Below are 22,993 nucleotides of genomic sequence, written 5' to 3' on the forward strand. Positions count from 1 at the left end.
TTCCATATGCCTTTGGCGTTTAGTCATGCCGGCCACATGATCACTGAGACGTCTTCGGACAGCGCTGGCTCTTCGGCTTTGAAATGGAGATGAGCACCGCCCCCTAGAGTCGGGAACGACTAGCACATATGTGCGAGGGGAACCTTTACCTTTACCTTTAAGAAAGGCTTGCAGACTGACACCAAACCCAAATGGATAACGTTTAGATAAGCATTTGAAGAATCACCACCGCAAGCAAGCGTAGTTTCCTGATGGCCAACCATGTCCCATTCACACAACCTCGACCAGGCAAGGAATGCCCTGTAGTGCATCTAAATTTTATAGCTGAGGAACTAGAGATTGTTTTTAATGAGAAAGTGTAACTGAAACTTGGCTTGCTTTCAGAGAGAAGTATCATGAGTTCTCCCAAGACTTCCACAGGGCCTTCTTGCAACAGGATAAACACAAAGAAGGCTGCATTTCGGTGGATAACCTACGTAAGATACTGGAAGACTTTCAATGTTCCCTTGGCTATGAACAGTACAGTGAACTTCTGTACAGGTTGTTATATTTGACACAGCTTTAATGGAATTAGACTTATTTAGAAAACAACTGACCGTCTATACAATCAGCAGATTTAAGAACTTGGTCTAGGCCAGCGGTCACCAACTGGTGGTCCATGGACCACTGGTGGTCCGCGAGAAAATTTTGGTGGCCCGCAGAAAAATTATTTACATTTTTTATATTGTACTAAATCAGGGATCATCAAACTACGCCCCCTGGGACAAATACGTGCAATGAACTTTTGTGTTACTGCAGAGAGTCTCCCCCTTTGGAGTCTTTTTCTGCGGGGTCGGAGGGGAGGAGAAATTCTGACTTGGGGTCTGCTTCAGCCTCCTGGTGCGTGGCTTTGGGCGAAGACTGGATGGAAGCACTGCTGGTGGCAAAGAGAAGAGGGCCTTGTTCCAGTGGGACTGCATCATGGCCTGGAACTGGCTGACTATCTCAGCCCGCTGAGCCTCCAGTTGCCTGTACCTGGCCTTGCACTCTTGCAGGTCTTCCCTCTTCTTGGAAAGCCTATGCTTGTAGTCCTCAGTGAGGTGCTTCTGCTGAGCCTCCTTCTCAGTCAGATCCAGTTTGAACTGAGCCAGCTGTTTTGCCAATTCTTTCTCATGGTAGCTGCTTAGCTCCAACAACTGCTTCCTGTTGGGGCCCTAAGGAGCCCGGGCGGGCAGGTGAGGAGTGGCTGGGAGGGGAGGGATGAGTAGAGGCGAAGCACCCCTTGACATGAGTGACATCGAGTTGGCCACGCCCACCCAGTCACATGACCACCTAACCACGCCCACCCAGCCAGTCATTAGGCAGATCATATTAGTGGTCCGCTGGATTTAAAATTATGAATTTAGTGGTCCCTGAGGTCCGAAAGGTTGGTGACCTCTTGGTCTAGGCTACACTCATGATATCTGTGTTTCACTGCATAGAGCAGTGTTTCTTTACCTTGCTAACTTGAAGATGTATGAACTTCAACTCCCAGAATTCTCTCTTCTGGGAGTTAAAATCCACACATCTTCAGATTGCCAGGGTTGAAAAACCCTGGCTTAGAGAATTAGACCATCAGTCATCTGTTTGTTTGCCCTTGAACTCAATTATTAATCTACCAGTTTATTGATAATTCATAACTGGAATATACACTGCTCAAAAAAATAAAGGGAACACAAGCAGAAGACATCCGAGATTTGAATGAATGAAATAGCCTTATTAATAGCCTTATTATTGTTCGTTATATACAGTAGTTTTGTGTTCCCTTTAGTTGTTTGAGCAGTGTATAAACTACTGTATGTAAAGAATAAAGTATTTAATAAAGCTATTTCATTCATTCAGATCTTGGATGTCTTCTGCTTGTGTTCCCTTTATTTTTTTGAGCAGTGTATTATTTCACTAATAGATTAATATATGCCACAAATATTTTGCACCCTTGCATTCTATTTATAACCTTTGTCCTTCAGACATATCTGCACAATTTCAGCAAATCTCACTTTATGGTGCTCAAGTATAAGGCCCTGCAACAAATTAAATATCTAAGAAAGTAGTCAAATTACCTTTTAATTTAATTTCATGATCGATTTCACACATACTGTACAAAAACTGTCGAAAGAAACAGTCCAAGTATTTGCAAAAGTTCCAGAGAGAATGCTTTTGCCTACTATGGTTGGTCTGATAAGAAATACTCTTTTTATTTCTCGTCTCCTGAGACCATGCAGTAATAATAATCTATTCTTAAATTATTGTGGAAATACATGCATTTTGTATAGCAAAAGAACATGAAGTTTTTTGTGTGAGCCCAAGGACTCTGGGATAGCTAATTGAGGCAAACAACACAAATGAACTGTTAAAAGCAAAATACACTTACCTTTCTATGCTAAAGTAGGCTTAAAATGGCATAAATTATTCAAGAATATGAGATTCAGGCAAATTTCACTCCCAAAGGAGCGAAATTCCAAAGAAATATGTTTTATTCTGCTTTTAGAAAGATGTCTGGAAAGAGAAGCCAAACCTAAACAAAATCTTTTCACTTTACCTTAAATCAAGTGATTATGCTCCTTTGAATTAAGCTTGTAATAAGAATTTTTGCTGCCTGCTCTTTTCCTCAAAGACTTTTTGATGATAAATACTTCCATTCATTGTAATTTTTTTTTTGCAAACTACTCCTTTCTAGACCAAAAAGAGCTTTTTCTCTCCACCACCCTGCCTTAAATAATAGAGCAGATTAGCATATGCATTTGGTTTTATTACTCAAATGTTAATACCGACTTGGCAATTTATTCCTCCCACTGAAGTGTGTTGATTATTTCCTTTCCCACTGTTTCTCTGGTATTTGAGCCAGCTTGACACAGGCCTATGCTAAGCATTGCAGCTGCAAGAGGCAAACACAATGCTCTCTAAAGGGCTATGGGGGGCGCAGAGCTGCTAATATTGAGGGCTCTTCGTTCTGCTGCTTTTATCTTTCTTTTTTTTTTTGCATTCTGGCACCTCTTCGTTAAAACGGTTTCCCACCCATCTAGTATGCCATTCTGGCAACGATCATTTTTGGAAAGAATGCTCTGTAACTGTCCTTCAGTGAAAACCAAACAAATGAAAATATGCTGTTGGATTGCTTGTTGGTGCAGTCAGTATAAGTGACCTCAGTCTTGAGTGATGATGCCCTTAAGTCAAATCTGCTTCCAGGATTGTACATGATATCCAGTGGTGGGATTCAGCCAGTTCGCACCACTTCGGGAGAACCGGTTGTTAACTTTCTGAGCAGTTTGGCAAACTGGTTGTTGGAAGAAATCATTAGGGCAGAGAACCGGTTGTTAAATTACTTGAATCCCACCACTGATGATATCCCTATAAAGATGGGGGAATCATTTGGAGGTTATTTTTTCACCTCTAGCCTAAAGTTCTGGGATTCCCCACATCTGTGTATTAACCAGGTCCAATCTTCCTATAGCCACCAGTTCACAGAAAGCCAGTTTCAGGGTCATGTATCTTAGATGATTTTACTATCTATTATGGGTGACTTGCACTTCTTAGATTTCCCACTTCAAGAATGGGGTATCTTGCCCAACTGGTTCAGTGTCTTCCAGTCAGCATTCATGCCGAAAGGGGGGACTAGAACTCGTAGCTTCTTGGTTTCTAACCCAGTTTAGCCCCTAGACCAGTTTCCCTCAACCTCAGCCACTTTAAGCAGGGGTGAGTTCTAGTTACCTTTACTACCGGTTCACAACGGGGCTGCGCGCATGCGCAGAAGCATTCTGATGACGTCAGGGTCGGTGGGCGGAGCCTCCCACTGGTTTTACTACCGGTTCTATAGAACCGGTCCAAACCGGGGGCAACCCACCACTGACTTTAAGATGTGCAGACTTCAACTCCCAGAACTCCTCAGCCAACATGTGGAATTCTGGGAATTGAAAACAGCACATCTTAAAGTGGCTGAGGTTAAGAAACATTGCCCTACATCAAACTGGCTCTGAGTTTAATAAAGAACTTATCTTTGGATCCAGACATTAGTCACTGAGATACTATAGATCCTTGAGTTTAGATTCAGTTTTTTTTTTGTTTTCCCTAGGATTTTTATCCAGCATCATATTCCAGGAGATATGCAAGGCAGACATTCAAAAGCTAAACAATCAGATTAAATGCATGCAAATAGATAATTGCTTATTTCCTAGTATTGTAGCTGAGCGCTAAGAAAAACAAAAACAAAGCACAGCCTTCAGCTGGCAGGCAAGAGATAAACACGACTGCCAGCGCTAGCTAGCCATGTTGCAGCCCTCAAACTGTATCAAAACTGCTATTGCATTATTAACCATTATTTTAGAAATGATATTTGGGAAATAAATCTTCAGTCTTACTTTTTCCCTCCTCAGTTTAGGAATTAATATACAGGGGAACAAGCTCTCGTATTTTGATTTTCTAAGAGTTATTGATGACCGCGCAGCATTCAGATACAAGAAAAGGCATACCGTGCCCCCCATACCACCAATCAGCTTTGTCCAACTCAGCATAGATGAAGCTATGGCTAAAATAAAACAGATGGTTACAGATTCTTCCGATTTGCTGTACAAGGTGAGTACTGTGCAGTGGCTTCAGTGCCCACCATCCATGCCCATGTGGAGAAAGAGAAAATTCTGTGATCCAACTTGTGTTTCAAGGAGACGCCAAGCACATAGAAAATTGGGCCGGGGCAATGCATAAAAAGATTCCAGAAATGGTGCCAAGAAAGTGTTCCCGGGTACAAGGTTGCGATTGTCTGTTGTGTCTAAGGAAGTAGGTCTATTTTTCACCCCTATCGCAGGATGGTACCTTCTCAAACATGGAACTCCCCACTGAATCCTGGACAAAAGGGATATTCATATCTGCTTTCCTTGGGGAAGACCACCCAGGGAGACAAGACCATGCCTCTAAGACTATGAAAACACACATTACTTCTAAACAGTTGTTAGAGTAATAACTTCAGCTTAAGGCCCTAAAATTGTGGGGCTTGTGATGTTCTGATCCTGTTGAGCCATTTCATTGCCAAGCTTCCCAGTTCATGAAAATCGATTGGGGGTGGGGAAGAGAACAAGTTTCTAATTCAGATTCAGGGGTGGGCTGCTGGGGGTTCGCAGGGGTTCGGGAGAACCTCTAGCTAAGATTCTGTGCAGTTTGGAGAACCCCCAAATCCCACTCCTGGCTGGCCCCACCCACCCCTCCCCTCCCAGGAGTCCCCACACAGCCCGTTTTGGATGCAGGTAAGTGCGGGGCGTGCACGGAAGCTCGGGGGAGGGCGAAAAACGGGCCTACTGGAAGTTCGGGAAGGCCTCCAGAGGGCCTCCAGAGCCTGTGGAGGTCATTTTCACCCTCCCAGAGGCTCGAGGAAAGCCTCCGGAGCCCGGGGAGGGCAAAAACGCCTCCCCCACCATGGTGCAGGAGGCTGACAAGGCCACGCCCACCCAGCAACTGGGCAGAGAACCCCTTGCTAAAAATTTTGAAGCATGCATTGGCATCCACAGGGCTGAATGTTAGAGTGGGCCCAAGCCACCCATTGTGGTGAGAGAGAGGTTCTCTGAGGATGGGCTCCAACACAAGTCCGAAAACTCGGAAGACTAAACCTCTGGCCCTGGTGACCGACCCAGATTGGATCCTGCAACATTATTCTGGGACACCTATATTTGCCTTCATTCATGGACCCCGGTTTCTGTGCACAGGCCTACACACCTGCCAGGAGGCTAGTACTCACAGACAGTTAATCTAAATCAATGCGCTGTCCAAATTAAACGAATGGATGTTTAATTCACACATGTTTAGAAATGCATACAGGAAAGTTCCCCAGCTGCCCTGCTGTTCAAAGCTCTCTCCATCTTCCAATGCCCAGTGCTCTCCGGTTGAGTCGGTTGCTATAGGCGACTGTTGTAAACAGCCATCCCCCCCAATCGGGTGAAATAATCCTGCAGGGAGAAAAGGCTGTTAAGACAGCTCAGCTCATAAAGTGCTGGGACGAGAATTCACAGGGTTCTTTGCACGATTTGGTATGTTGCATATTTGTTGAAGGAAAGAAGATTTTGCATGCCCTCCTTCTAAACATTCTGCGTGAGCTTTTTTTTTTTTAACAGAGGAATAAGATTGTCTCAAACCAGCTTCTTTTTAGCTACTTTGCTTGTTTCTTCCCCACAGGCCTTCTCTGCTTTTGATAAGGACCGTACTGGGACAATTTCGACTCTTGATTTCCGGCAGGTGCTGCACCATTTCTGTTTCACGCTTTCAGAGAAGCAGTTTAGCCATCTTCTGAAACTGCAGCGACTTCGTGGCGAACATTCCATTGACTGGAAACATTTCCTGCAAAAATTCAACCTCCTCTCAGAGGTAAGGATGTCAGTCACTTCTACCGTACGTGGTAGGGAAGAGCAGTGGAAGCAGCTGGGGGCAGAAACGGCTTTATTTTGCAATATTAGGGATCCATGCATTTGAGAAATTAACAATGTTGGTCTGTTTCCAAATGGCTTGAACTCACAAGGCCAGATCAAGAAGCAAAACTAACCCTTGCGAAAGCACTATTCCCTACTTACTCCCTATTGAACCTACTTTGCTCAGCCTTTCCAATCCAAAGCACAAGGGGGGTCAGTGGGTGTCTTTAAACTTTATCCAGCATTCCCTGGGTTTAAATAAATGGAATGCAATTGGTCTGGATGGGAGGGGACTGATCCAGGTTATACGTATTTGTATGTCTGGGTATGTTCAGCGGAAAGCCTCCTATTAATAGGTGTGGAGGCAAGACCTATTCATCCCCTGGACTGTTTGGAGATGGACAAGTGGAAATTTATTCCCATCAAAGGGAAACAGATCTCTGGACTTCTTCCCTATTCCAAATCTCTTTAAAACAGGGATACTTTTTACCTATTTCATTCACTTGAGTGATTTCCTGCTGAAAGCATACTGAACAGCTATACAACTTCTCACCCCCACCAAAGGCCATTCTACTTCAGAAAACCTAAACATATATACTTTATGTAGTAGCATTTAGTATATTTAGTAGTAGTAGTAGTATATACTACTAAAATTCTTTTGATGGTTTGTAACCTTCAGTTGGGCGAAATTGTATCAGAAGGCAACAATTTTTGAATCAACGTTACGTCAGATGGGCTAACTTAACATCCCAAACCAGGGACCCACAACTCCTGTGGGATGGAAATTTGGCAATGTTATTTGATCAGTGATGCCATGCCTCTGCGCTGCCACGGTCAGCCATACTCATGTGATTGACATGTCCAATGCTCTCTCTCTCCCAGGAAAGTCAATGGAAAAGCCAACAGGATGCTGGCTTGCTCCCACTCCCACTGATTTTTTGCCCACCTATGGTCATTCTATTTCTCTATTTAGGTAGGCAAATAATCTTTGAAACAATGACCCAACAGTTGTCGAGTTTCCATTAATGGAGTGGGTTTTTTTAAAAAAAATTATTATAAGTTTTAGCCCTATTTCTTTCCTAATTACATGAGAAATTAACCCTACACAGGCTAGCATTCAGACATCCCTTCAGAATTCTTCATCTAAGGGAAGAGTAAGCTTCCCACCACTTCTGAATTACACCACGAACCTCAAGAACTGTTCTGTACTTATTAAAGCAAACCAATAAACCAATAAAAACTCTTTGCTTCCTATACTTGTAGAAATCAGCTGTTCTTTAATCTGACAAATATGCTACCTGAGGCTACTACAGTATAGCTTATTTTGGCTGATCATAAAAAAACTATCAAGAACTGGAGGGGGAAATCTAGGAAACATGCCAGAATAAAGCAATGGCAACTTCTTTATTATTGCTGAGGAAGCTACATGGGGTTATCTAGATGGTTACAAGGAGTCCAATTCACCTTGAGTGAATTTTTAAAAGGTTTTTTATTTTTAAATTTTATTTATACTTTTTTCTTTAACATCCATAGGTACTTGGTGAACAGTGTATTGTCCTTGAGTGAATTTTTGATAAAGCTACTATGTTTCTCCGAAAATAAGACCCTGTCTTATATTTTTTGAACCCCGAAATAAGTGCTTGGCCTTATTTTCGGGGAGGTCTTATTATTTTTATTTATTTATTTATTAAATTTTTTATACCGCCTCCTCTCCCGAAGGACTCGGGGCGGTGAACAGCCAGAATTAAAAACACACAATACGAATATTAAAATACATTAAAACAAAATTAAATTATCTTAGGCTTCTCCAATTTAAAACCCCGTTACCCATAAAATTCACCCAATTAAAATTTTTTAACCCAGCCCGGCTTGCTGAAATAAAAAAGTCTTCAGGGCCCGGCGGAAGGTCCGGAGGTCCGGGATTAGTCGTATCCCTGGGGGTAGCTCATTCCAGAGGGCGGGTGCCCCCACAGAGAAGGCTCTTCCCCGGGGGGTCGCCAGCCGACATTGCCTGACAGACGGCACCCTGAGGAGACCCTCTCTGTGGGAGCGTGTTGGCCGGTGGGAGGTTATCGGAGGCAGATTGGGGTGCATGGAGTAAGATGGGGCTCCTCTTGCCGTCTTACCTGATTTCCAGCTCTGTGTTTCAATATTTTCAGGGAGGGCTTATTTTTGGGGGGAGGCTTATTTTAGCACATGCCCTCAAAAGCCCAATTGGGCTTGTTATCAGGAAATGTCTTATTTTCGGGGAAACAGGATAGGTAAACATTTGGAACATGATACAGTAGTTTCATGTAATTCATGACGTAGATTTGACCTATAATACTTGAATTGTTCAATTCACTAAATTCTATTCTTTTATCTCTGCACTTCAGTATTTGAAGGAGATATACCATCATCTCTCTTTGTGATACCGAATTGTGTTTTTCATTTCCCCCTGGATGAGGAAATATTAGACAGCTACCTCTAAGCTCTCTAGAGAAAGTGATGAAGCAGATGAAAATCAGCAAACTGAAGATAGAATAGAATAGAATAACAGAGTTGGAAGGGACCTTGGAGGTCTTCTAGTCCAACCCCCTGCCCAGGCAGGAAACCCTACACCACTTCAGACACATGGTTATCCAACATCTTCTTAAAAATAGGTTATACGATTCGGCTTTACGTCCAAGGTTTATAGGTCAGATCAAAAACTGACTATATCAAGTGGATCTCATCCAGATTACAGATTCTACTTCCTTCCACCACCAACCATTTTGCCTGAAGCTGATAATAATGCTGAAAGTCAAAAGATCCGGAGAGATTTCCGTTCAGGAAGGCTGCTATAAAGCAGTCTTCCTGGGGTACATCCTAGTATACTGTATATGACTTTTTTCAACTTCATGATCCAGAATTCAGCCAAATCCAAACTGAACATACTTATTTGTATTTTTTTTTTATTTTATTTATTAACAAGGCTTATTGGTTGCGTCAGTCTGCTGATTTTGAGCAGCAAAGAATTTCCCAAATACATAATTTGGGACTAAAAACAAAGCAGTATATAATCAATTTTTTTTTAAAAAAATCATACATCGCAGTGGCACATATGAAACAGGGAAGTACATTCAGTGCAATAAAAGCCAGTTCATCATCTCCAGAGTGATTCTTAACTAATATTTTAATGAAAAGTCTGCTGCCTAATAGAAGAAGGAAAGAATAGCCATTTTCAGCCTTTAATATGATTATTCAGACATTTTTCCTGTTGATCTGATTTGGGAGAACTTGGTAGAATTGAGTTATGGGGAGGATGAAATAAATATTCTGGTTCCATAGCCATTAACACAAATTAGCATAAATAACAATAGCTATTATTGAATAGGTGGGACTGGTATCTTGTCAGCAGAAAATATCTCCTTTTAGGGGGGAAAAAGCATACTAGGGACAGACAGAGCTATGCTAAAATGACTTTCTGGCAACGTTCGCTTCCTACATACAGAGCAACACATTTATAAAATAAAATGTAAAAGTTTAGTGATGCAATTCCACGTGGAAAATATCCTGATATCACCTTGCTACCTCATTGGAATGAATCTGCTTGATGACCTGCTCTGGCACACAGTCCTGGTAGAGGACAATTTTCTTACACTCTGTTCCTACCATGAAAATACAGGCAGTCCTTGACTTGCAACAGTTCAATTTAGTGACCGTTCAAACTTGCAACGGCACTGAAAATCGCCATGATCATGTGATCAACATTTAAATGCTTGGCAACTGATTCATATTTATGATGGTTGCCGTGATTCCCCTTTTCAACCTTCTGACAAGAAAAGTTAAGGAGCAAGGCGATCGAACCGGTCAGTCCTAGAGGAGATCAACCCTGACTGCTCTTTAGAAGGCCAGATCCTGAAGATGAAACTCAAATACTTTGGCCACCTAATGAGAAGGAAGGACTCACTGGAGAAGAGCCTAATGCTGGGAAAGACTGAGGTAAAAGAAGAACGGGACGGCAGAGAACGAGGTGGCTGGATGGAGTCACTGAAGCAGTCGGCGTGAGCTTAAATGGACTCCAGAGGATGGTAGAGGACAGGAAGGCCTGGAGGAACATTCTCCATGGGGTCGCGATGGGTCGGACACGACTTCCCAACTAACAACAACAGATTCACTTAACAACCGTGTTCCTAATTTAATAAGTGCAGTAATTAACTTAACAATTGTGGCAAGGAAGGTTGTAAAATGGGGCAAAACCCACTTAACAAATTTCTCACTTAGCAACATAAATTTGGGGCTCAGTTGTGCTCATAAGTCAAGGATTACCTTGGGACACAGCAACGGTCATAAATATGAACCAGTTGCCATCCCCATCACCCTCATGCCTTTTTTTTTTCTTTTTAAATGCTCAACATTATTTTTCGTTAGCTTCCATTTTGCATGAGGCTCAGTCGGAGGCTGACTTGCAAAAGCACAGGGTGTTTTCTATCTACCTATAATCCCTATGCAAAGTGTCAGGATTCCGATTAGATTAGTCAAATTGGTCAAATTAGATTGCATATTTATTAGAGTTGCAATGTCATAGTGTTTCTGAATTCATTTTGGTTTTAATTACTTCCAAAGTGTTTCTACTCTATTTGCATTTTTAACGTGTATTTAATTTTCAAGCAAGGTGTGAAGTCACCAAAGGAAGCTAGACAGAGGCGTCTTTGTAACAGGGAACAATATAATGATTGGATACTAGCATGACCAAGGCTCAAAAATCTCTTGAGTCTTGAAAATAAGAGAACTGTAAAATGAGGGTTCAATCTAGCTTGACTTAATTGAAGGATCGGTTGGGAGATCTTGGATCTCCAGCCAGGAAAAGGCAGTGCAAGTCTGCCATCAGCTGTTGGGTCGCTATGGCTGTTTTGGCCCAGATACTTACAGGGAGGTTGTTGTAAAAATGAAATGAAATATACTCTGTCTTGAGTAAAATGGGTTATAAATTTAACATGTACATTTTTCATAATTGCTAAAGCAATATTAGGGATGCGGTGGCTCAGTGGCTAAGACGCTGAGCATGTCGATCGAAAGGTCGGCAGTTCAGCGGTTCGAATCCCTAGTGCCGCGTAATGGGGTGAGCTCCCGTTACTTGTCCCAGCTTCTGCCAACCTAGCAGTTCGAAAGCAGGTAAAAAATCCAAGTAGAAAAATAGGGACCACCTTTGGTGGGAAGGTAACAGTGTTCCGTGCGCCTTTGGCATTTAGTCATGCCGGCCACATGACCACAGAGATGTCTTTGGACAGCGCTGGCTCTTTGGCTTTGAAACGGAGATGAGCACCGCCCCCTAGAGTAGGGAATGACTAGCATAGGGGGAACCTTTATCTTTACCTTTTAAAGCAATATTCTTCAATCTGGTATTTTATTTTTATTTTATTTCATTTTATTTTATTTCCAATTTATATACTGCCCTTCTCCCTGAGGACTCGGGGCGGTGTACAGCCAGAATTAAGAACATGAAATACAAATATTAAAAAACAATTAAAATATATATAAATTTGGCCCAAAAATTAAAAATCACAAACCAATTAAAACATTTAAAAATTTCTTCTTAAACCAGCCCGGCTTGCTGGAAAAAGTGGGTTTTAAGGGCACAGCGGAAGGCGCTGAGGTCTTGGATTCTCCTTATCTCTGGGGGCAACTGATTCCAGAGGGCAGGTGCCCCCACAGAGAAGGCCCTCCCCCTGGGGGTCACCAGCCTACATTGTTTGGCTGATGGCACTCTGAGGAGGCCCTCTCTATGGGAGCGCACGGGTCGATGGGAGGTCGTCGGTAGCAGCAGGTGGTCTCGAAGATAGCTAGGCCCTATGCCATGGAGCGCTTTAAAGGTGATGACGAACACCTTGAAGCACACCCGGAAGACCACCGGGAGCCAGTGCAGCTTGCGCAGGAGCGGTGTTACATGGGAGCGCCATGCTGTTCCCGTCACTACCCGCGCTCCTGCGTTCTGGACCAGTTGGAGCCTCCGGGTGCTCTTCAAGGGGAGCCCCATGTAGAGAGCGTTGCAGTAGTCAAGGCGAGACTATTCTATAAGACTAAGTCATGCCTAGCATTGATCCCACTGGCTCGGAATTACGGGTGTTGTAATCCAACACACAACAAACGGGACTTTTTAATTTTCTGCTATTATAGATCTGACATTGTAGAGTTCCCTGCAATGTTGGGGGACTTTGCTTTGCTATCTCTAAGTTGTGATGGTAAGCAAGTTCTGAATCTTCATTCAATTCTCCTAATTCCTAAGCGTTTTCCCTTGCTGAACTTGAACCTTTCCACACAAGATAATAACTTGCAAGGAATTGGTTGTGCCCTTCAAGAAGGCAGAACCAGCCAACAATTTTCTTCCTCAGCAGTGGAGCAGACACTGGAAGAGGATAAGAATGGTGATACTGCTATCAATTCTTTTAGCATTTTGAAGCATACACTTCTAAATTTAAAAGAATAATCCATGGGGGAAATCCATTTATGTGTAGGGATTGATTTTGCAAATACTGTATTCGCTTCAGAAGAATTCGACCTTGAATTGAAAAGGAACGTCCCCTGAAAAAAGATTAGGTAGAATTTAGTCTGCCTTTTTTTGGGTATATTTTTGGTGCATTCAATATAACAGTCCCATTTAAAGGGGGAAAACCCCAAACTTCCTTTTAAATAAATACAGAGAAAATAGAATGCTTCAAGAAATATATCTAACTCAATGACCTGGGTGACTGTCTAAGAACATGAGTGGACCCTATTGGATCCAGGCAGAAACCTCTTAATCCAGCATATTTTATTTTTGCAATACAGATCAGGTGCTTTGGTAGGCTTGCATGCAAGAGATGGACACATTCCCTGTCTCCAGGGAGTTGTCCTTTTGCAACTGGGATTTGAATGCCAAGTGCCCCAAAAGTGGAAATAACACTGGGGCTCAGTTCATTTAGTGACCATTCGAAGTGACAATCACATTGAAAAAATGACTTATGACCATTTTCCACACTTATGACTTTTGTGGCATCCCCATGGTCATGTCATTTTACCAGCTTGACGACTGGTTCGTATTTATGACGGTTGCAGTGTCTCAGGGTCATGTGATCATCTTTTGCAACCTTCTAATAAGCAACATTAATGGGGGACCCAGATTCGCTTAACAACCGTCTTACTAATTTAACAACCGCAGTGAGTCACTTAACAACCGTGGCAAGGAAGTCGTAAAATGGGGCAAAACTCACTTATTTATTTTATTTATTTATTTATTATTTAAATTTGTATACCGCCCTTCTCCCGAAGGACTCAGGGCGGTGAACAGCCAAAATTTAAAACACATACAGTATAAAAATTAAAAAGAATTAAAACAAAATTAAATCAGTTTGGCTTCCCTAAATTTTAAAACCCTTTCCCCATAAAATAACCCATTAAAATTTTAAGCCAGCCCGGCTTGCTGGAATAAGAAGGTCTTTAACGCTCGGCGGAAAGTACGGAGGTCCGGGATCAGTCGTATTCCTGGGGGTAGCTCGTTCCAGAGGGCGGGTGCCACCACAGAGAAGGCTCTCCCCCTGGGGGTCGTCAGTCGACATTGCTTGACCGACGGCACCCTGAGGAGACCCTCTCTGTGGGAGCGGATTGGCCGGTGGGAGGTTATCGGTGGCAGAAGGTGGTCTCGTAAGTACCCGGGCCCTAAGCCATGGAGAAACTTAACAAATTTCTCACTTAGCAACATAAATTCTGGCCTCCATTATCGTAAGTCAAGGACTACCCGTGTTTAAAGTATTAAAGTATTAAAGTATTAAAAATTAAAACTGATATATTTGCTGCTGGTTCTGCATCTCATCATTATTTGATAGGGTTTTAATAATGTATTGTTTTAGGCTGGCAAATAATTTTGTTGCAGACTCCCGAGAGGGTCTTAGTCAGAGGACTCCCCAAAACAGCAGGCTAGCACACGTGCGGGCATTCCCACATGCACGAACAGTGGGCAAGCATGTGCACGCACGCTCCATTTGTGTGAACAACAGGCACGCGTGATGCCACTTGCACAAATGAAGCTGTTTGTGTGCGTGCTTGCTGGCCACTCGTGCCAAATGATCCTCCCCCCCGCCCGCTCCCTGCTGGTCTGCAAAGCCAGAAAGGTTGGGGAACTGTGCCCTAGGCCACTCTTTAAGAAACATTGCTCTAGTCCAAACCAGTGCAGAAGCTCACCATTTCAGCCTCCCCTATCTATGGCCATCCAGGGTCCAGCTAAACATGTCCCCTGAAGGAGAGTCTGTTGTTTTCCCTCTGCTAATTGTTGGATAGTAGTTATGATTTAGACAGCAGGTATAGTATAATAGTGAAGGCATCAGGCTAGAAACTGGGAGACCCTGAGTTCTAGTCCTGCCTTAGGCATAAAGCCATCTGGGTAATCTTGAGCCAGTGACTTTCTCTCAGTCCCTAGGAAGGAGGCCATAGCAAACTATTTCCGAAAAACCTTGCCAAAAAAACTCCAGACGAAAGTCAAACGTGATCAAAAGGAAGAAATAAAAAGTAGTGCTTTATTGGTTGGATGGTTCTCTTAGCCTTTTTTCTCCAAATACTCAGTTTCACATTTTAGCCATATATCATGGCTTCATTGAGCCTAAACTGATGTCTACCAGCCAGTTCTTTTAAACTAGTTGACAGAATATTCACTTTCCAGAATTCCAGAGCAGTTGAAACAGGAATGGTGTGGGGATAAATCAGGTCTGTTAGTCAAAAGGTAAGACTTATTTGAAATAAAGATGTCAAGAGATTGGATTAAACTCCAATTACTGAAAAAGCAGATTTTTTTGAGAACACTTTGCCTAAGAGGCATCCTTACTATCAATGGGGATGTAATTTGAAAGATAACTGTAATCCTCCTGATGTGTACACACTCTCAGGCCCCATATAGGGAGTTTGACCAAGGCTGAGGTTTGCTCCTTGGCTTCTCTAGACCCAAAAGAAGTGCAATACTGCATACTTTGTGGTCAGCCATCTTGAGAGGAGTCCACTGAACCATGGAATTGGTTTTATATGCATGTACAGGAATGGAAGATGTATGCTACCTATATACCAATACAGCTTTGGGCAGTATATGGAATTAAAATCCCAATAAAATATAAACCTCTAAAACACATAGAATACAAACATAAGATGCATAGATGGTGCAGTTAAGAAACTCAGTTCAGCCTTCAAATGCTGAGGCAAATAAAAACCTTTTCAATGGATGCCTAAATTGTAGCAAAGTCTGTGCTATCTTGGTTTCTGGGAGGAAAGGTATTCCAAAGAGTTGTGTATCACAACAAAAATCATCCTCTCCTGCCTCATGTCAAAGGACTCCTTAAGGCAGTGTTTCTCAACCTCAGCATGGTCAGTAAAGATATGTTATAATACGACAACATTGTTGTTTCCATCCGATGAGAGACATGGTATATGTGGTTTCTGAAAATTTTGTACCCAGATTTATACATTGAAAGTATCCAAGTTCCATCAGTGTAAAACCTTTCTCTTTCCCAGGATTTAGTACAAATAATATCAAGTATAGGATTAGAAATTAAAAGACGCTTGCTCCTGGGGAGGAAAGCTATGGCAAATCTAGACAGCATACTAAAAAGCAGAGACATCACCCTGCCAACAAAAGTGCGTATAGTCAAGGATATGATTTTCCCAGTTGCAATATATGGCTGTGAAAGTTGGACCATAAGGAAGGCTGAGCACCAAAGAATGGAGGCCTATGAACTATGGTGCGGGAGAAGACTCCCATGAATCCATTGGACTGCAAGGCGATCCAACTGGTCAGTCCTAGAGGAGATCAACCCTGACTGCTCTTTAGAAGGCCAGATCCTGAAGATGAAACTCAAATACTTTGGCCACCTAATGAGAAGGAAAGACTCACTGGAGAAGAGCCTGATGCTGGGGACGATTGAGGGCAAAAGAAGAAGGGGACAACAGAGAACGAGATGGCTGGATGGAGTCACTGAAGCAGTCGGTGTGAGCTTAAATGGACTCCAGAGGATGGTAGAGGACAGGAAGGCCTGAAGGAACATTGTCCATGGGGTTGCGATGGGTCGGACACGACTTCCGAACTAACAACAACAACAACATAGGATTAGATTGCAGGTCTCTAAAAAGCTACACACAACAGGCACCACATAAATGCCACACACAAAGTAGCCAAAAGCACACACACTGCTAGAGAGAAATTCCCAGAGGATGGGCTCCAGCACGAGTCCAAAAGCTCAGAAGACTAAACCTATGGTCCCATATAGGATTAGATTCATGGGAGTTCATATACTATATGTGTATGAAGATTTTATTTAGTGCTTGAAATGGGCCACAACAGTTGTGTTCCTACCAAGCCTTTTTTTTTATTTCCAAATTCAGCAGGTTTTCCCTCATGTACGATTATGTAAGTGAGCGAGAACTGTGTAGCAAGCTTTTTTTATTGTTTTGACTATCTCTGGGAATTTTCTAAACATTTGGTCAAATTCCTTCCTTTGGGTTATTCCCTCCTTTAAATCTACTACATGGATAGGTATTACCATGGATCCAAATAGGTAAGTAACCAAGTTTATTTTGTAGAATTCAATTACCCAGAATTTGCCTTATGCTCAAAAGGTGGAAGTGTTTTAAGGCAAATAGTAACCTTGCTTCATTGTTTAAATAAAGGTATTAGCCCCTTATTCTTGACCTCTTGTCCTTTCCCCTGGCATTTCCTGATATACCTTCAACAAAACTTGCATGGTGCATAGAGTCCAAGCTGGTCTTGGTGACACTATTCTTCTCCGGTAATATTGAACTGCAAACTAGGGCATACAAAACTTTTGCCAGACCAATTCCTGAATACAGCTCATCTGTCTGGAACCCGCACTACATATCGGACATTAATACAATCTAATGAGTCCAGAGATATTTCACGAGAAGAGTCCTCCACTCCTCTGCTTGCAGCAAAATACACCAGACTTGAAATGTTGGGCTTAGACAACTTCGCCGTCTTCGGTCTGACCTAAATGTAGTACATAAAATCATCTGCTACAATGTCCTACCTGCCAATGACTACTTCAGCTTCAACCAAAACAATACAAGAGCACGCTATAGATACAAACTCATGGTAAACCGATCCAAACTTGGTTGCAGAAAATACGACTTTACGACAGTGGTCAATGCCTGGAGTGCACTACCTAACTCTGTGGCTTCTTCCCCAAACCCCCAAAACTTTAACCTTAGACAGTCTAAGGTTAAAGTTTAACGTACTGTCGACCTCACCCCATTCCTAAGAGGTCTTGAAGGGGCGTGCATAAGAGCACCAGCGTGCCTACCGTCCCTATCCTAATGTCCCCTTTTATTCGTATCCATTTCATGTATTCATAATCATGTTTACACTTGTATCTGTTATCAAATATATGCTTGACGAGATAAATAAATAAATAAAAATAAATATTGGGGGCAGGATTCCTGCATGATCCTTAAGAGGCATTGGATCCCTTTGAAATTACTTTCTTTTATACATTCTTAACCAGGCGGAAAGAGAGCAGACTCGATTTGCTTGTCGGGACCTATCCAATCAAGAGGTTTTGGCCCGCATACAGGAGGTGGTGGGTGCCCGCTTTCAAGCCATCGAACAGGAGTTTAAAAACGCAGATAGCGCAAAAACAAACCTGGTGTCCAAAGACGTCTTCAGGGATATCTGTAACCGACGCTTCTTGCTTCTAACTGATGAACAGGTGAGCAAAGTGGGAATTTCCTTAGGAATCGTTTCTCTCTCTCTCTCTCTCCCAGACAGAAAAAATACTCACCTAGGAAATATTGATACGGCCCTGCCAAGTTATTTGTTTTGTTTTACCTGGTCAAAAGTATAAATAATGCATTAGGTCCCCGATCTTTCTTCCCCTCTTTCAGTGCCTAGGAGAATCGCTTTTATGCAACTCAATACAGAACCGATGAGTGGAAATGTTACAATATAGGTGTATATTCTTTCACATTCCAAAAAAAAAAAAGTTCTATTACTTTTAACCCCTTGTGTGCAAAACGACTCGATTCTTTTTTTATATACATTTTTATTAAAAGTTTTGCAAAGAACCTAAAAACCAACACAATCTAAAAAATAATAATTCTTTAAAAGAGCAAACGTACTGAAAGAAAGAAAAAATGAATAGGAAGAAGCTTCCAATTTCCCTTGAGGCAAATGTAAGCACAATTACAAAATTATCTCTTACTTTATGGTTACACCAAAAGGCCACTTTTTTCTACGTATTATCCAGACTCTTTTTTTAATAATCATTGAAATCACAGATCATAAATGCACTTTCATGAACGAACCTGATTCTTGATTCTTGAGCTTACTGATCTAAGGCAGTGGTGGGATTCAAAATTTTTTACTACTGGTTTAGTGGGCTTGTCTTAGTGGGCGTGGTTTGGTGGGCGTGGCAAGGGAAGGATACTGTAAAATCTCCATTCCCTCCCCACTCCAGGGGAAGGTTACTGCAAAATCCCTATTTCCTCCCAATCAGCTGGGACTCGGGAGGCAGAGAATAGATGGGGGTGGGGCCAGTCAGAGGTGATAGGTTCTCCGAACTACTCAAAATTTCCGCTACCGGTTTTCCAGAACTGGTCAGAACCTGCTGAATACCACCTCTGATGTAAGAAGAACCTTGCCCAGAGAAGATGGATCTCATGTGGGTCTATTATCAGTCACAGTTCTGAGCTTTTGGTCCCCTGATTGCAAGGAGGTTTAGATTGCTGTTACCTTTGCAGCATCTCTGGCCCAGGGATGAGCCAATGAGAGAATATCAACTGGTACTAAGATGTGCCATAAATATAATCCACTTCAAGTCCAGTGGAGGCTGACAGGAAGGAGGTGAGAGCAGACAATGCATAGAAGTTCTTCAATAAGCCTTTCTTTGTTAATAGGTCCAAGATCCCTGTTCAGAAAGCAGCTCTTTTTTGCCTCATGTCAATGAATCCTAACACCCTGTATGAAAATTATAACTGGAACCCATTTAAACAGGGGGTCAACTAGTCTTAAATATACCAGGAACTCAAAAAGCGTGAAACTGATTGAGGCCAAGTCCCCAGTTCCTCTACTTTTGTTGAAGCTTCTTTGGAACTACCTTCTGCTGGATATGTGTGAAGTTTTCCACTTCATCTTGTCTGTTACACTGTTGATAGATTTCCCAGGCTGGCAACCTTCAACTGATAGTTAACCTGGAACTCAAAGCAATGATAATATTCAGTTGATGCTTGAAAAAAAGCATTTTGAAGTCCTCTAAGCAGCTCAGTGTGCTTTGCTTTGTATAATTTATAATATGGTAGACATGTGTCCAATGGGGGAAAAGTTAAAAGGAAATTCGAAATGTACTTGTGGTCTTTGATGTTTTCCTGTAACTTGCCACATGCAAATCAAAGCCTTAGAGGTGATGAAGTTTTCTCTAAGGTCTAATCTGTGGCATGTCAGGAAGTTGAGCAAAGTGTGTGTATGTGTGTATATGGGAGTATGCATGTACATTAAAGGAAAAAAAAATAACTTGCTTGTTCAAACCCCAGAAGAAATCATGAACTCTTCATAGAGTATATACCGCATTAGAAATACAAGCCATTGAAATTGGCACTGAATTTCCATCTGTGCATATCCACAGTTGATGACTTAATACCTTGATCCTAGGCTTTCCTGCACTGATCCAGCATTTCACTTGTTCAGACAGACTGCCCAAGAACCAGAACAAAGGAAAAACCAAACTTTTTATTCCATTTCTGGATCCAACCCAAGCTCCTCTTTCTCTTTCCCAAAGGGACTTAAAGAAGAATCAGATTAGGGTAGACTAGTAAAAGATGAAAGGATTTTCCATCAGATACATACTGTCTCACTTCCAGACTGTAAAATTAAGCAGCAAGAACAAAACTGGCCCTCAGTCTTACAGTTTTGCTCAGGTTTTTTTTTTTTTTTTTTTTTTTGTCTGAGATCACAAACAAGATCAAGTTTCAAAAGCAGCAAGGCAATCCTAGGACAAATATTGGGGTAGCAGGAAGATGCAATCCAGAAACTGAGCAGATTAGGAGCTGGGAAAACAGGAAATGGCAGTATGGCCAGGCTGAGGTCATTCTTCCAGCAGCCTTGTACCGCCAGGCAAAAACTAACCCTACTGTACAAAAAAGGTGTGTTGGAAATGACAGTCAGAATCCTCCAACCCTTAGGAATAACAATAGTCCACAAACCCACAGCCACACTTCTCCAGGAATTATCCAGAACCAAAGACAACATACAGACAGACAAAAGAAACAATGTCGTCTACAAAATCAACTATAACCAGAGCAACCAAATCTACGTGGGACAAATATCACATCAATTAAAAACCGGAATCCACGAACATCAGCTGGCAGTCAAACGCCACGATACCAAATCCTTAATCTCTACCCACACCGACACCAAACAGCATCAGTTCGACTGGAGCAACACAAAAATCATCGGCCACGCTACCACCCGCCATGCTCGTGAGTTCATTGAAGCCTGGCACTCCACAAGCAATTCCATCAATAGACACGGTGACCTACAACCAGTCTACAAACCCCTCAGAATCCAAGTCAACAGCACAGCCAACCAGGAACGGCACCAGGAGTGAAATGCTCCCGGATCGGGCCAGATCACCCGGTCCGGTAGCAATCTTGGCCGGTGGTTCAGCGATCTGGTAGCGATGGTGCAGCGAAGCTCCCCACACCCGCCAGGATGTCATTACTTCCTGGTTTTAACCAGGAAGTAATGTGTTTTTTACCGTCTGCACATGCGCAGAAGGTTTTGTGCACGTGCAGAAGGTCTGTGCGTGCCGCGTGCACTTCCAAACCGGTAAGGAAGGTAAGTAGATTTCACACCTGGAGGGCACCGACCCACAACCAACTCATGCAATCCCTCCCCCCACACACACACACACCAGCAGTTCACCTCCCAATGACCCTGACCTGAGGTAATCTCCTTATCACAAGACCCATCACAAGACTCACAGATGACTCATCACATGACCTGTCACAAGACCCTCACTTGACACACCCACACCTAAGCCCTTATAAACAGAACCCTTGACACTGACATCCCCTAAACTCCACTGAAGATGTTACAAAGCCTGGTAACGAAACGTTCAGAAACCAACCGACAAGCTTGGCGAACGAAACTTTATCCTCATCCTACACCTGAGCTACAGATATTCGTCACTATAGCAAAGTCTTACATATTCGTTGTAGATAGTCAGGTTACTTGGCCAGAAAGATTGCTTAAGAACAAAGCCTAACTCTGAGGTGAAATTTAGTTTGCAACTGTATGTCCTGCGTCTTAAAGCCTTCAAGGTTGGGATCTTGGCAGAGGTGGTATTCAGCCGGTTCGGACCAGTTTGCCCAAACCGGTAGCTCTATGCCATCCTATTTGGGCATGTTTTTGAGGCCAGGCGCATGAATGGAAGGCATGTGTGTGAGCAAAGCACATGCATGGAAGGCCAGGTGCATGTGCAGAAGGCAGACGCACGTGTAAACCGGGCGCACACGCGCATGAAGTGAGTGAGCCTGCATGCAGTGAACTGGTAGTAAGATAATCCGAAACCCACCGCTGGATCTTCGGGGTTTCAACCACTGAGCTAATTCACCAGCTGGGAACCAGGCACGTTCCCAGCTTTTCTTGTAGGCCCTTTATTTATAGATCCTTGGAGGTGCTTCCTTGTTCATGGGTAAAAACAAAAAGAAAAAAACCCAAGGAGCAACAAAGATATGATGTGCTCTCCCACCCCCATCTGTCATACTTTCATTAGTTATTCACACTGCCTCAGAGTTTTAGGTCTCATCTGCAGACCGTTGTGCTATTTCTTTCTAACGGACATATCCTTGCAACAGAACCTGCACCTTGCTACCAAACTGCTGCTGAGACAGGTTGAAGCTGGATCCAAGTGAGAAAATAGAGGAACATACAATGCAACCTCCTGAGTGAAAATTCTGATTTACTCTTAAGGAGGTCAGCAACTTGTAGAGCGCCCACTGTAGGACCATTCCCTGTCCATCTAACCACAGAGCTCTTCTTTTTACCCCATCCCATTTTTTAGGTTGTGCCTCCTATAGGAGCATCCTCGCCAAACGCCAAGATGGCAGCTGCAACTACATAATGGATGCAAGTAGAAAGGGGATAGGATTCACATATACCTTCTTGTTATCTTTTACCATATTGTAGAGACACCCCTCCATTGAAGATTAATTTCCTTTATCATAGAGAAGTTTTCTACCACCTCAGATGGTTGGGGGGAACCTTGTTTTCTTGGCCTATGTTATTTGCTTGAGAAATTAATTTTTGCTTGACTCATCTATCTGTTGTCGCCTATCAGCGGCCAGCAGAGCTGACAGCAGATTCAGACAGTGAGGAGGTTGGGGAGGAACATGGGGCAGTCCTGGAGCCTGGGGAAGGCTCTAATGAGGGCTCTGTGTCGGAGGCAGAGAGGGGGCCAGAGCCGTATGCCAGCTATCAGCTGTCTTCAGAGTCAGACATCAGTGAGGCAGACGAACAGCTGGAGCCTGTTCCCAATGTGTGCATGCGCAGAGTTGCCAGACGAAGGGAACAACTAAAGAACAAGGGTCGACTTGGGAGTAAG

The 22,993-nt window shown here is 42.8% G+C and overlaps 1 protein-coding gene across 1 annotated transcript in view; it reads left to right on the plus strand.

Annotated features, from left to right (window-relative positions):
• EFCAB6 (EF-hand calcium binding domain 6) overlaps window positions 1–22,993 on the plus strand; it is a 146,067-nt gene that overhangs the window by 110,890 nt on the left and 12,184 nt on the right. The window contains exons 23-26 of the mRNA XM_070947318.1: window positions 385–540; window positions 4,389–4,587; window positions 6,175–6,363; window positions 17,900–18,103. Of these exons, the coding sequence (XP_070803419.1) occupies window positions 385–540; window positions 4,389–4,587; window positions 6,175–6,363; window positions 17,900–18,103 (748 nt within the window). The remainder of the gene's footprint in view (window positions 1–384; window positions 541–4,388; window positions 4,588–6,174; window positions 6,364–17,899; window positions 18,104–22,993) is intronic.

The sequence above is a fragment of the Pituophis catenifer genome, unplaced genomic scaffold, assembly GCF_029215685.1.
Source record: "Pituophis catenifer annectens isolate HBS135680 unplaced genomic scaffold, rPitCat1.0.hap2 SCAF_7, whole genome shotgun sequence".
Lineage (NCBI taxonomy): Eukaryota > Metazoa > Chordata > Lepidosauria > Squamata > Colubridae > Pituophis > Pituophis catenifer.